Below are 15,502 nucleotides of genomic sequence, written 5' to 3'. Positions count from 1 at the left end.
AGGCCACATGTCTGTTGCTCTCTATGTGACAGCTGCAGGCCTCTGCTGATCAGAGGGATTATAATAATTGGCTTATATCTTGCATGATATCAAAAACTTTTGTGGATATGGACAAGCGCTCCAAGTTCTGCAGACACATCTAATGCTTTATGTAATCTCATCTTTGGCCTATCATGTCACATTTATTTTTCCTATTTTATGCCTAGTGTTCTGTTAGCTGGGAGGAGTATCAGACCTTCATGTCGTGGAACTTTTGATATCAGAATACCAAAGTGAGGTATTCCAATTCAGTAAATACCGCATTAATCTTGCTATCCAGAGAACAGACAGAAACTGCATGGACAAGCAGCACTGAGAAGGCAGATAGCAAACTTAGATGGACAATAAGAACATGGTCTTTACAGCAAATGACTGAGCAGTAAGATGCTGTCCTAAGGGAGCATGCTGTCAGTAAGCAATGGGATTGGGTTCAGAATCTAGGTCTCCACTCTGCTCCACCTCAGCAGAAATGCTTCTCATCAGGCCTCCAATGGGGATAAATCCATGAAGAGCTCATATCTTACCTCCTCCTTGTTTTCAGACACTGCCAGGTCCACGTAGATTGGTGCCTCTGTGAGCGTGAAGGAGATCACAGCACTCTTCTCTTTTCTCTCTGATCTCACCTGCCTGCAGAAACAATTGCACTCCGTGATGCAATAACATTTATTTTATTCAGCTCATGCCTCTTCATTGGTAGTTCACAGCGAGTTACTTTAGAACATAAGAACATGCCATACTGCATTGGCTCCCCGTACAATTCAGGATGCAGTATGAAGTTCTATCTCTGATTCAGAAATTAATTAATACTACTGAAACATGAGTGAGCTCTGCATTACACTTATATGCACCAGAACATAAACTTAGGTCAGCAAACAAAAGGTTTACTGGCGATTCAGTGAACCAAGCTCATTTAGGGGAGGTAAGAGCGAGGTACTTCTGCTGCAGAGCCAAAATGGTGGACTGTATTGCCCGAACAGTTGATGATGTCGAACAGAAACTTTTTAAGAAAGCCTTAAAGACTTGCTTGAACAACCAAGACTTGGTTGTTCAAGCAAGCTTTTGGAGGGTCTAAAACAATGGTGGAATGTGATCTAGTATCAGTCCCTTTGATAGAGAAATTTGTATATATAGTATGACAACAGTGGAACATCTGCCTGACAGGTATAATTTTAACTATGATTAAGAGTCAATCCAACATTTTATTATACACTAGTTTTATTTTTTTCTTTGATACGTCATTACATATGTGCTTTATTGTAAACCGTGATCTTTGGAGAGGCGGTAAAGAAACTATTCTAAATAAATAAATTAAATAAATCTGATGATTCTACAGGTAAGACTGCAGCAAGTGAGGCCACTTCAAAAACAAAAACTCCCCAAAAATATAAAATCAACCCAAAACTAGAACCCTTCCATTTGATTAAACAGGTATGTTAAACAGTTTATGTTAAAAATCTTAAAGATTACAGACTGATACTTCCCTAATAAGCATGCAATTTTTTTTTTTAAAGTACCTGCTCAAATTATTCAAATCATATTGATTGACCATTTAATCATTAACAAGTTCATAATCTATAAACAGTTTAAAAATGATAGGAAAATTGGTTCTCACCTGCTAATTTTCATTCCTGTAATACCAAGGATCGGTCGTCCAGTAGATGGAGCCAGAGAAAAACTGAAAGGGCATACCATATAAGGGCAGCGCGCACCCTGCAGCCCTCAGTATAAGTGATATCAAAGCAGAAAAAACAAAAGCAAATCGAACCAGAATAAGATCAAGTAACAAAGCCAACAAGGCTAATATAATGAGAACATTGAAAAGTGCAAGAAAAATCAGCTCGTCTATGTGTTAGATACATCTGGTGCCAAATCATCATCATGTTACATCAAAGTTCTGCAAGGAAGAAGGCATTCTCCAGAGATGAAAAGGAAAAAACTACGAGCGGACTGACAAAAGAAAAAATGGGAGGGAGTCTGGATTGATCCGTGGTACTACAGGAACGAAAATTAGCAGGTAAGAACCAATTTTCCTTTCCCTGTACGTACCTGGATCAGTCCAGACAATGGGATGTACCAAAGCTTCCCTAAGTAAGGTAGGACCGAGACAGTCCCGCTCGGAGCATGTTTGCTAAAAGAACCAAAAACTGGCGCCTGAACATCAAGACGATAATGCCGAGCAAAATTATGCATAGATTTCCAGGTAGCCGCTCTGCAAATTTCCTGAGGAGAAACCAATTGGCTCTCTGCCCAAGAAGTCCCTGACAAAGATACGCTGATGCAATCCCCTCCTTTAGCCAGCGAGCAATGCAGGCTTTAGAGGCCTTCTGACCTTTGTGAGGAACACTCCATAAAACAAAGAGATGGTCGGAGACTCTGAAATCTTTAGAAACCTGTAAGTACTGAAGGAGAACACGTTTAACATCCAAGCGTCAGATCAGCACCCGACGTGCCAGCAATATCCCCCAGAGAAAAGGCAGGGAGCTCCACCGATTGACATGAAAGGAGGAAACTACCTTAGGCAGAAAAGAAGGGACCATTTTTAGAGAAACTCTAGAATCAGAGAATCGCAGGAAGGGCTCCCGGCAGGATAAAGCCTGCAGCTTGGAAACCCTCCTGGCCGAGCAAATAGCAACGAGGAACACCGTCTTCAGTGTGAGGTCCTTGAGTGTGGCCCAACGGAGGGGTTCAAAAGCTGCCGCACAGAGAACCCGTAAGACCAGGTTAAGATTCCAAGATGGGCAAATAGCCCTGACAGGTGGATTTCAAATGCTTAGCCCCCTTAAGAAACGAACAACATCTGGATGAGCGGCCACCGAGTAACAGTCCAGCCTGCCTAAGAGGGAGCCAAGAGCCGAAACCTGAACCCGCAAGGAGTTGAAAGACAACCCTTTAGAGAGCCCGTTCTGAAGGAAGGAAAGAACCAGAGAGACCGGGGCCCTGCACGTCAATACCCCAGTCTCCACGCACATATTATCAAAAATCCTCCAAACCCGAACATAAGAAAGATGTCGAGGTTTTACGGGCCCGCAGCAGCGTGAAAATCACTTGCTCCTTGAGCCCCTCTTCTTCAGCCGCTGCCGCTCAAAAGCCAGACCGCAAGACAAAAGCGATCTGCCTGATCTAAAAATACTGAACCTTGTCGCAGGAGGTTGTGGAGGTGAGCGAGATGAAGAGGGCTGTCCGATGCGAGATTCACGAGGTCCACAAACCAGTCTCCGAGGCCACTCCGGCACTATGAGAATGACCAGCCCGTGGTGAAGTTCTATCCTTCTGAGAACTTTTCCCACCAGAGGCCAAGGAGGGAATACGTAAAGGAGGACATCGCTGGGCCAGGGCAGGACCAGAGCATCCACGCCCTCCAAGCAGTGTTCTCTCCTGCAGCCGAAGAACTGAGGAGCCTTCGTGTTCTTCAGGGTGGCCATCAAGTCCAAGTGGGGGACCCCCCCACCTGCAGACGACTAGATCCATCGCCTTGTCTGACAACTCCCACTCTCCGGGGTCGAGATGCTGACGACTGAGGAAGTCGGCTTGAACATTCTCCTTTCCTGCAATGTGGGAAGCCGCCAGATGGTCCAAATAGCGCTCCGCCCAAGTGAACAACGACCCCCTGCCTCCGGAGAAAGGCCGCCACCACCTCCATTACTTTGGTGAACGTGCGAGGGGCAGAGACGAGCCCGAACGGGAGAGCTTGGAACTGAAAATGCCGGCCCAGTATGTCAAAGCGAAGATATTTCTGGTGTTCCTTGCAAATCGGGATGTGAAAGTAAGCTTCTGCGAGGTCGAGCGAAGCCAGGAACTCGCTGGAGTGAACTGCCGCAATGATTGCCTCAGGGTTTCCATCCGAAAATGGGGTAACTTGAGCGCCTGGCTGACTCTCTTGAGGTCCAGAATCGGATGGAAGGAACCGTCCCTTCTTGGGGACGATGAAGTAGATGGAATAGTGGCCGGATCCCTGTTCCTCTGGAGGAACAGGGACTATGGCCCCGAGTTCCAGGAGCCTGTTGAGAGTCTGACACACTGCTGGCCGTTTTCAACTGCCGCATGGAGAGATCAGGTGGTTGTCGGGAAGATCTCGAGCAAATTCTAACGCATAACCTTTGGTGATCACGCAGAGGACCCACTGATCCATGGTGATTTTGGCCCATTCCCCAAGAAAAAGGGACAGACGTCCACCTAAGGTGGGGGTGAAGGAATGGGCCTGCCTCATCTCACTGTGAGGACTTGGCAGCGGATCCATGGGGATTGCCATCCCAGAACAGTAGACGTCCTCGAAAGGAATGAGACCATGCCTACGATCTGGAAAAGGCAGGACGCTGAGAGGACCCCCCTCGTTCTGCTGTACCTGCGCTGACCCCAGAATCGAGAGCGCGAAGGAAAAAAGGATTTCGACTGTTTAGGGCGGTCCTCAGGCAGCTTATGAACCTTGTCATCACCTAAGGATTTAATAAGCTGTTCCAGGTCTTCCCCAAAAAGCAACTTACCCTTAAAGGGGAGAGTGCCTAGCAGACTTGGAAGAGGAGTTCGCTGCCCAGTTACGCAGCCAGAGGAGCCATCTGGCGGAGACCGCTGAGACCATAGCCCTGGCCTGCACCCGGAGGAGATCATAAAAGGCATCAGTCCCATTGCAATCGCCCCTTCGAGCCGCTCTGCTTGTTCGGCCTCTGCAGACGGGAGGTCCTGGGTGCTACAAACAGTCGCCCGGACACCTAAAGCCAACACCTCAAAGATACTTTTGAGATGTACTTCCAACTTGCGATCTTGAAGATCCTTTAAGGCTGTGGCCACTACAACTGGGATGGTGGTGCGTTTGGTGTCAGCCGACACCGAAGCATCAACTTGGGGACTTTGAGCACCTCAAGAGCTGTATCTGGGAGGGGATATAACCTATCCATTGCCCTGCCCACGTGGAGACAAGACTCGGGAGCCTCCCATTCCCTGAGCAGAAGCTGCATAAGCATAGGATGGAAAGGAAAAGTATGGGACGGAGCCCTCAGACCCACCAGGACCGGGTCAACGGTACAGGAGGAGGCGGCAGAGGCGGGCTCTTCCACGGACACATCGATTCCAAGTTCATCCAGAACAAAAGGAATGAGCGGGTCCAGTTCCTCCCGCTTAACCAACCTCAAAACCCGTGGTTCATCTCCCTCCACAGGGGGATTATCAAGAGAAAGATCCGGGTTGGCATCTGGATCGGGCAGCGGTGGGAGGAGGAGGAGGGTCAGATGCGTCCGACTCACCAGGTACAGTCCTGACCCTAGTAGTACCCCTGCGAGTCTGCGACACCAGAGCACTGGCTAACCATCAAACGAGGCATTTTTGCCAGTGGGGGGGTCCGGAGTGGGATCCTCCTGCACCTCCAAGCTTGCTAAAAAAGACTTGTGTAAAAGGAGCACAAATTCTGGTGAAAAAGGGGTATGTGCTCTGCTGGACCCCTGTGGGGGAGGGGCCCCTCGGGGAGGGTCAGAATCAGCATCAGGAGATTCCATAGGGCTTAAGTCAGACGGTAAACGACAAAAATCTGGCTCCATTCCCCCCCTGAGGATCCAAGTCAGCTGCGAGGTCCGGGCACAAAATGGCCGCCACTCCTGCGTTTTTTTGTGAGGACGGTCCGGACGCACGCTTGCCAACCCGACCTCGGGTCGTCGACTTCAAAAGAGCCACGGAGGGTCCCTCCCCTCCGGGCAAGCAGAGTGAACAGAGCCCGTCACGGGACAGCCATGAGGCAGGCTCCCTGCAGGCAAGACAAAAACGCTGACCTCGGCATCGGGAAGTCAGCTGTGTGTGAAACAGCTGAGCCTGATTGCTGCGAAGCCGACTGAACGGCCATGAGTTGCTGCTTTCCCTACCAGACGGCCCGGAGCCGTGAAGAACTGCCTTATTCCAACTTCTTCAGCCGCTGCCGCTCAAAAGCCAGACCGCTTTTTTTTTTTTTTGAGAAACAGTTAAACAGGCTGAAGGGTTTGTGCCATAGCAGAGGAATTAAAACATCTCTGCAAAGGTCCCGAGGAATAATCACATGTCAGGGTCACCAGTGTAAAAAAAGGGGGAGTGACATAACTGTCTCCAGAGAAAAGAAAATTCACTGTTCCTGTATACATATTTTTTTTTTGTTTTAGAAATACTTGCTTGACCCAGCAAAGAGAAAACAGAAGACTTTGCAAGAAGAAATAAAGAAATATCAGTAAGAAGAAGGAACTGCAGGTTCATCCGTCTGCATCTGCTGGAACCAGAGAAATACTGAGGGCTGCAGGGTGAGCGCTGTCCTTATATGGTATGCCCTTTCAGTTTTTCTCTGGCTCCATCTGCTGGACAGGAGGCTCAACCCACTGTCTGGACTGATCCAGGTACATACAGGGAAACACTATTTTCCATGTTAGATTCCATTTTGTTAAGTTTTTTAATGGCTCAGTGTTTTCATTAATTGACACAGAACCACACTCAGATCAGAAGGCACAGGTGCTTTGAACACCAGAGGCTTAGTTTGCCATAAACCTTGAAACCAGCAGATGAGCCGAGAGAGATTTATCACCAACTTGTATGTAGAACGTGTTAAGCGTGCAGCCTGCGGCATTCCTGTGGCTCGGCCCTCTCACCTCTTCAGATGGACTCCAGTTGCTGGCTCCTCTTCGCTGGCGGTGGTAGGCCACCAGCTCTGACCTCGTGTTCCCTCCTGTGCCTCCAGCCCTGCTGCGCTACCTAGTGATGCCAGCCAGGATGTTCCTGTTCGTCAGGCCTCTCCGCATGGCCCGCGGAGAGACGCCACCACCATCACTGCGCATCAGTGATTCCTTTATTGGGCCCACGGCGGGAAACTGGCCACAGACCCAGATGCTGACATCAGACCCTGCAGCATATAAAAGCTCAGGCCTCGCTCCATAGCGTTGCCTTTGCAACAGGTCTCCTTGTACTCGTTGCTAATCCTTGAATCGTTTCATCGTATGTTCCTGTCTTCCTGTGGTTCCCGGTTCCTGTTCTCCTAGTTCCTGTTTGTCTATGTGTTCGATTGACACTCTGGACTTGACCTCCGCTATGCCTGACTACACTCCAGCTTCTCTCCAGCCCCAGACCTCTGCTACGCCTGACTACTCTTCAGCTTCTCTCCAGCCCCTGACCTCCACTACACCCGACTACTCTTCAGCTTCTCTCCAGCCCCTGACCTCCACTACACCAGACTACTCTTCAGCCCTGGACCTCTGCTACATCTGACCATCTCTGCCTTTTCCGTGCCCTGACCAGGAGCAAGACGCTGCGAAGCAACAGTAGTAGCACATGCAAAAACTCTTTCTTACAGGTTTCAGCTGCCAGTCACAACAAAATCATGTGTGGCCATAATGCAGTCAAGAACATTGATAGAAAACAATTAAGGATTCAAATCTTCTGCTCCCCAAATTCCATGGGAGTGTGTTCGATGTAAAAGCACAAAAAAATAAAATAAAATAAATGCAGTTTTGTTTTGTTTTTTTAAAAAAAGAAACACTCTCGTATACAGGCCACGATCATTTCATATTGCATATAAAAAGAGGAGAAGCCAACGCACCATACACTGAGTAACCTATCGTGCACTGCTCCGGACAAGAAGTAGAGGCCTGTGATCCCATCGAAGGGTTGGCTTTCGCTGGAAGGTCTTTCCGTGATGAACATGAGCGATGACACTGCCGTTGAATGGCCTGTGAATTGCTGTGGAAAAATTAAGAAAAAGGAAATAGATGTATCAAACATATGGGACAAGAGCCTGCCCCGAGGTGCAGAAGAAAACCTCAGTAGGGCTCAAAGGAACCAACTATACTGAATATACCCAAAAACTGGAGCACTGGAGAAAGTCACTCAGAAACGCTGCTGGAAGCCAAAACCTGTTGCATCCTTCAGGACACAAGGGCGCCGCAAATCAACCACAATATTGCAGCACTAAACTTCAAATCAACTGCCCAGGCTGCTTTATTTCTCTTTTGGATAGACCAAGTTTCAACTGAATTTTCCCTGAGCTTAAACCCATGAGCAGATTATTCTAAAACCATATGACTGTGAAATTTATACTACAGTGCAGTTAAATCACTTTTGTGGCCCATCGGTCTCTACAATGTGCCTGCACAGTGCAGGCTGATCTTAAAGCTGCAAGAAGGAAACAATTGGAAAGCAAACAGTAGAAAGGAAAAATTAAAAATGTAATAGTTGAAAGCGTAGAGGATTTTTAAAAACTGTATTTACAACACTTTACAAACTCCACATCTCAGAATCATCCGTGCAGCCAATTGGTAATAAGACATGGAAGGATTAAAAAGTTAAAGATAAGGATTGACATAGCCTGCTAGCAGACATTGTAGAGATCAGCACTTTTAACAGGGAGGGCAGTGATAGGTGAAGGTTAGGTAAAAGAAATGAAAGTGGCTGCTGTGTGTGAGTTTATATGTTCATCTGCGCAGTGAAAATCTAAACTGGGCAAACTAGATGGGTCAATTTAGCCCAGTGGTTTCCAACCCTGTCCTGGGGACCCCCCAAGCCACTCAGGTTTTCAAGATAGCCACAATGAATATACATTTCCCGGTAGGGAAAGGACATCCACATCTGCTAGGAGACGGAGAGATACTGTAGGGCTGAGGTCACAGCAGAGTTATATCTAAGGTGACGTCAGCTTTGAAACCTGACTCCATCTCCATCTGCTAGCAAGGGGGCATAAACCCATTGGTCCTGAGTCCATCTTGCTACACACTAGGAAAACAGAGATTATTTCACTCAGTGACAGCAGGGGCAAAACAGAAGCACTGGAAAGTTGAGTGACTTCTCCAAAGTCTCAGGTCAAAGTAAAGCGAGAACTTGCAGCAAAAATTGTAATGTGATTTTTGCTGCTATTTTAAATTGTTATACACCTTTTCTTATTGTGAAGCTGCAAATGAACTCTGTATATTGCTATTCTAATATGCTGTAAATCACTCTGGGTGAATTTCATATTTAAAGAAGTGGGTAATAAATCCAAACAAATAAAAAGCTGCCACGACCCACTCGTGCGCCTTTCCCCTTACAGCATGACTTATCACTGAATGTCCTACAAGACAAACATTTCAATGGGAACAGACTGGTCACAATATAACTGTTGAAACTATGAGCTAAAAATTACATTTCACCGACAGTATCACTGGTGTTCTGACAGCAGGAAGGCACTGTGCTAAAAGCAATGCCAACCCCTGTGTCATTTGTTACAACCTGAATAAAACCCTATGTACTGAAATCACATATTCCTGAAGTCTGTTACCATAATGGTAGCATGAAGTGCTGTCGTTAGCAATGATTTCATATCTAGCATGCCTTGGTCTTAATGGATACTGCCCATGCCTGCGACAGCCTTTATTCTCTGCCCTATAACTAGGTTGAACTGTTTGCTGGTATACATCAAAAGCAATATAAGTGCACTTCCTATGGATTTCAGCAAGTGGCGTAGGGTCTTCTGCTGGGCAAGCTCAGACACAGCCAAGGAAATGATTGTCATCACTGAAGTGTCAGTAGATCGAAACCACAATAAAAGGTATCATCACAGCATTAGCCCACAGTAACCCATTCACTGCTAAATTCCAGCACTTTATATCTTCTTATAGTTCATAGTCTGTGGCTCACATCCAGTTGCGACAGCTCTGCAGCTGGATCCACATAAAGAACCCTGGCGGAAGACTTACTCTGTAGACTTCTTTTGTCTCCAGGTCCCAGAGTTTGATGGTCCGACCAGCTGAGAGCAGCATCTTCCCATCAGGGCTGACACACAGACAACTAACACCACCACTGTCACCTTTCCATTTACTGATTGGAGGAAAAGGAAAAAAAAAAGAATTTCAAAAAAGAATGACTTTCTGAGAATATACACCTTTACTATTATAGGGCAGGGACAGGAAGCACCTAGGGAACCAATCAAAGCTGCAGTCACAGGACTGAGAAGTGCAGAAAAAGGGCGCTGGGGAGTGCTCAGTTTAGCAGCAGCGAGTGGGACCCTGCAGTAAACAACCTGGTGCCAAGCCAAATGCACACACACACACACACACGCACACCAAGACTTGCATTCCAAAGCAAGGGACTTTGTTTACTTTTACTATTTATTCACATTTCATGTCATCGCATCCCCCTAAAGAAGTGGCATTATAAGATGACCCTCCAGGTGCTCTGGCTGCAGCTGACACCATCCACTGCCCTTTCACCTCCAGTACGTTTGAACTAAAATAAACTGCTCTAACTAGAGCATTGGATCTGCATAGCAAGGTCGACTGGATTTAAATCATGGTTTTCTATTAAAAAAAAAAAAGTGTTTTTTGTAATGCCATCATTTTGCTAAGATAGCTATAATGTTCATTATCACAGGATACCCAGCATGCATTCTAAAGCAAATATTTTGATATTTTTTCAGATTTTGCAGTTACATCATGACACTGAATTCTGATTTGGTTATTTTACAAAAGCTAAGCGATGCAGACATTTTGTAATCATCTCCAGAGTGATTTATTTTCCCACCTCCAATTCATTTCAGTGACTGGGTATCATGGGGAATCATATCAATTATGGATATTTAGGGAATAGCTTTACCACACGGTATTAGCTGGAAAATAACTGCCATCACCAAAAAGAAATTTACCTTTTTTTTTTTAAAATAAAGCTTATGTGTCTAAGAAAATTATCCAACAATGGTTTTTGTTGGTTTTTTTTTAAAGGTTTTGTTTAAACAAAAGAAGGTGAATTAGGGTGATAGGGCCTCAAGCCTGTCACCACAAAACTATAAAGCCTGATGTAATAAGACCGTACCAAGAAAAAAAAAAAGTGGTAGATTTGAGTGCATGTTTTCTTTAGTACTGTTACAAAAATAAATTTGTTATGCACTAAAACAGGCATAAAGAAGGTGCAGTAAGTTTAGCGCACCTTATTACATCAGTCTTAAACAAGGATCTCATCTCTGGAGACAAATCCACGAGACTTGACTGTAAAACTGCCAGAGATGCTTAATGGGATCTTCAGACCATGCACTCGGGCTGTCTTCGAACTTTAAAAATCTGCAGGTGAGGCTCTTGATACTCCAAAAGACTGGGCCCTGAATACAGTCTGATGCCTGTTAGCCCTATTTATAAAGCTTTTCTGAAAATTTAAATTACTATCAAAGAGAGTATTTAATTATAAATTTTTAAATTTATACTCCAAAGAGCAGTTTACAGAAAACAAAATCATAACAGAAAAGTTGACATTATAAAATAACAGTAAAGAATATAAAAATAAGATAATGGGGCCGGCCTGGTGCCTCAGTGGTGGTGTGGGATAGGACTAGGGATATTGCAGAGGCAGTGCTCACACCCCCTGGGGAAGAGTCCCAGTCACTGGGAAATGGTGACACCTAGTGGCCAGACTTAGGGTCTACAACTGCAGGGTTCTGGAAGGAGCCCTGGTATATGGTCCCCAGTCAAGGACTTTCACTGCAATGACTGGGCTAAGTGACTTGAGATGGGAAATAAAATCCTCCAGTGACGGCTCTCATGGTACTGGAGCCCAGCCTGGATTCTCATGAAGCTGGAAGCCCAAAGACGCAGGAGGAGGCTGCCAGGCCAAAAAAATCCCAAACAACAATATTCCCTCTGTTTCTAAATATCCAGAACAAAATCCACCCCAATTTTCCTCACACAAAGGGGCTGGGGCATAACCAAGCCCACCCTCACTCTCACATGGAAAATGAGACAGAACCTAAATAAAACCCACCTCGGACCTCCTCTCATGACGGTACTGGGGCAAAACTCACCTACCTTCCCAACAATAACCTCTGCCCTCCAGGAATTCGAGACACTCGCCCACCCATCCCCAACCCCATACCACCACCATTCAGCTAATTAAAAAGGCAAACTGGCTGATAGCCTTACACCGAAATACTTTAGGAAGGAGCAGCATCAATCAGCAGACCCAGCCCAGATAAAACAGCTTCCCAAAAAAAGTCCCAGTTGGAAATATCCTCAGGAAACTCCCTACCCCACCCCATTACAAATTATAATCCCTATTCCATTATATATGTTTTAGCATATATCACATTTGTCAAAAATAACATTAACAAAATCAAATACTTCCAGTTTAATTAAAAAGCATAGATTTTTATCCTGCATTGAGAGTGGGGAACCCTGGCAGTAAACTCCCCCACGCCTCTGGAGGACCAGCACTGCTGTCAGGTAATATGGGTGGCAGGTGGCCATAAGAGTATAGGAAAATTGGTTCTTACCTGCTAATTTTCGTTCCTGTAGTACCACGGATCAGTCCAGACAGCTGGGTTCTGCCTCCCTTCCAGCAGATGGAGATAGGGAAAAACGTCGAGAGTGCTCCCTCTTAAGCCTACGTGCTGCCTGCGTCTCTTCAGTATTGAAATATCAAAGCAGAGGAAAATAGAACATGGAACAGTCTGATAAGTCGCAATGGACCAGAAGAAAAAACCTCTGTAACTATATACAACTAAAAGAACAGCTATGTGGTAAAAAATGAAGGAGAAACTCATACCCTTCTATAGCCGGCAAAGTACCTGCCGAAACAAAAACTGGAATATGAAAGCAGATCAAGCGGACTCTCCAGAGCTAAAATCCGGGCGGGCGTCTGGACTGATCCGTGGTACTACAGGAATGAAAATTAGCAGGTAAGAACCAATTTTCCTTTCCTTGTACATACCCGGATCAGTCCAGATAGCTGAGATGTATCAAAGCTTCCTTAACGCGGGTGGGACCTAGAGAGTCCTGCTCGAATGACACCTTCGCCAAAAAGTGCACCCAGAGACTGAACATCTAACCTGTAGTGCTTGGCACAAGTATGCAAGGATTTCAGGTGGCTGCTCTGCAAATCTCTTGAGGAAAATATAACTGACATTCAGCCCACGAAATGGCCTGAGACCTACTTGAATGAGCCTTGATGTCCTCGGGAACAGGACGACCACAACATATATAAGCGGACGCAATAGCCTCTTTCAACCAACGGGCTATAGTTGCCTTTGACGCTATGTGCCCTTTCTTAGCGCCACTCCACAAAACAAACATGATCCGACAATCGGAACGGATTAGTGTCCTCTTGACATCCAAACGTCTGAGTTCCTTGGCGTGGGGCGCAATACTATCAATCAGGCCAAACAGCCAAGCACCGCAACCTGCACCCATAGCGATTTCACCGACAGTCCTTTGCTAAGGCCGCTTTGCAAGAACGCGAGAATCTGTGCCACAGAGGCCTGCCGAGGAAAAGTGCCATGATCGCGACACCACAATTCAAAGACCTTCCAGACGTGAACATAAGTCATAGAAGCCGAGGTCTTCTGAGACCGCAGCAGTGTGGCGATCACGCCATCTGAATATCCGCGTTTCCTTGGACGTCTCCTTTCAAAAGCCAGGCCACTAGACAAAAGAAATCCGCCTGGTCGAAAAATATAGGACCCTGAAGTAGTAAGTTTGGAAGATGGCTCAGCCGAAGAGGTCCGTCCACTGCGAAGTTGACCAGGTCTGCGAACCAGGGTCATCGGGACCACTCCAGGGCCATGAGAATTATCCGTCCTGGATGAATCTCTATGCGCCAGAGAATCTTGCCTATGAGAGGCCAAGGAGGAAACACATAAAGCAACATGTCTTGCGGCCACGGGAGAACCAGCGCATCGACTCCTTCCACTCCATTTTCTCGCCTGCGGCTGAAAAAATGGGGTGCCTTGGCATTCAGCCGTGTTGCCATCAGGTCAAGATGGGGAACTCCCCATCTTCGGGATATGAGGGACATCGCCTGCCGGAACAGCTCCCATTCCCCGAGATTCAGGGTTTGGCGGCTGAGAAAGTCCGCCTGCACGTTGTCGACCGCTGCAATGTGAGATGCCGCTAGCAGAGCTAGGTGCTTTTCAGCCCAGGCCATCAGACGTTGAGTTTCCAGAGCCACCAGTTGGCTCTTGGTGTCGTCGTCCCCCCCCGGCGACTGATATATGCCACCATCGTTGGATTGTCCGAGAGGATTCTCACAGCCCTGTTGTGCAAGAGTGGGAGGAAATGCTGCAACGCCAGCCATATGGCCCTGGTCTCCAGAAGATTGATGGACCACTGTGCCTCCGTCGCCAACCAGTGACCCTGGGCTGACTGAGATTGGCAGACTGCTCCCCAACCGGAGAGGCTGGCATCCGTGGTGACTATGACCCACTGAGGGATCTTGAGATCCACCCCTCGTGTCAGATGCTTCAGAACCAGCCACGACTGGATCTGGCAGAGTCTGTGAGTGGCAAGGGAAAATGGAAATCCTCCAACATTGGATCCCAACGGGAGAGGAGCGCCGCTTGTAATCTTCTCATATGCGCAAAGGCCCACAGAACCAGCTCCAGAGTAGACGCCATGGAGCCAAGGACCTGCAAATAATCCCAGGCTCTGGGCTCCGAGAGACTCAAGAGACAATGCATCTGCCGCTGCAGCTTGTCTATGCGTTCGGTCATAAGGAAAACCTTGCCTGCTCGAGTATTGAAGCGAACCCCCAGGAAGTCCAGAATTTGCGAGGGGACTAGGTGACTCTTGGCATGGTTGACAATCCATCCCAGGAATGTCAGTCTGTGCAGGACTTTCTGCACCAACTGCTTGCAGAGATCCTCAGACTTCGCTCGAATGAGCCAATCATCCAGGTAAGAATGCACCAACACCCCTTCTCTGCGAAGCGCCGCTGGCACCACCATCATGACCTTGGTGAAAGTCTGCAGTGCCATCTCCAGACCAAATGGCAGGGCACAAAACTGAAAATGTCGAGAACTGCAAAGCGAAGAAACTTCTGATGGTCCCTGCGGATTCCAATATGCAGGTACGCTTCCATCAGATCCAACGAGGCCAGGAACTCGCCACTGCGAATCGCCGCAATCACTGAGAGGAGAATTTCCATCCTGAAACGGGGCACCTTGAGAGCCTTGTTCACACCCTTGAGGTCCAGGATAGGCCAGAAGGAACCTTCTTTCTTCGGCACCACAAAGTAGATGGAATAGCGCTCCGCTCCCCTCTCGCCTGGGGAATGCGAACAATGGCCCCCAGAAATTGCAGCCTGTCGAGGGTCTGACATACAATTCTTCTCTTTGCCTGTGAGCCGCAGGGGAAGCCATGAAGAGGTCTCGGATAGGAAAAGCAAATTCTAAAGCGTAGCCGAGTTCAATGATGCTTAGGACCCACCGGTCTGAGGTGATCTTGACCCATTCCTCAAGAAAAAGGGACAGCCGTCCTCCTATGGCAGGGATAGAGAAATGGGTCTGCCAGATCTCACTGTGGAGGCTTGGCGCCAAGGGAACCCTGTCCGGAACCATCTCGACCTGCTCAATGGCCATGAAAGGAATGAGCCCAGGGCTGTGCGCGCACTGCCGCTGGGCGGCCCGCCAGGGCAGGAGTCCTGTTTTGGTGGAAACGTCTTTGTCCCCGAAAGCGAGCGCCTGTCGGCAAGAAGCCCCAGGCGCTCTTGGGCCTATCCTCGGGAAGCTATGGACCTT

General features: G+C 47.3%; 1 protein-coding gene and 1 non-coding gene across 3 annotated transcripts in view; both read right to left on the bottom strand.

The window, feature by feature from the left end:
• Nucleotides 1-15,502, bottom strand: part of WDR43 (WD repeat domain 43) — a 180,883-nt gene that overhangs the window by 134,544 nt on the left and 30,837 nt on the right. For both annotated transcript variants that reach the window (XM_029592968.1, XM_029592967.1), the window contains exons 4-6: nt 9,705-9,825; nt 7,577-7,716; nt 564-666 (exon numbers count right to left, since the gene is read on the bottom strand). In XM_029592968.1, the coding sequence (XP_029448828.1) occupies nt 564-666; nt 7,577-7,716; nt 9,705-9,825 (364 nt within the window). The remainder of the gene's footprint in view (nt 1-563; nt 667-7,576; nt 7,717-9,704; nt 9,826-15,502) is intronic.
• On the bottom strand, nt 9,488-9,571 carry LOC115088897. The gene has a single exon (XR_003855971.1). It is a non-coding gene; the product is annotated as a small nucleolar RNA SNORD53/SNORD92 (small nucleolar RNA).

Source organism: Rhinatrema bivittatum, chromosome 3 (genome assembly GCF_901001135.1).
Source record: "Rhinatrema bivittatum chromosome 3, aRhiBiv1.1, whole genome shotgun sequence".
In the NCBI taxonomy this organism is placed as follows: domain Eukaryota; kingdom Metazoa; phylum Chordata; class Amphibia; order Gymnophiona; family Rhinatrematidae; genus Rhinatrema; species Rhinatrema bivittatum.
The sequence above is the reverse complement of the archived record's forward strand: the minus strand, read 5'-3'. Positions and strand labels throughout refer to the sequence as shown.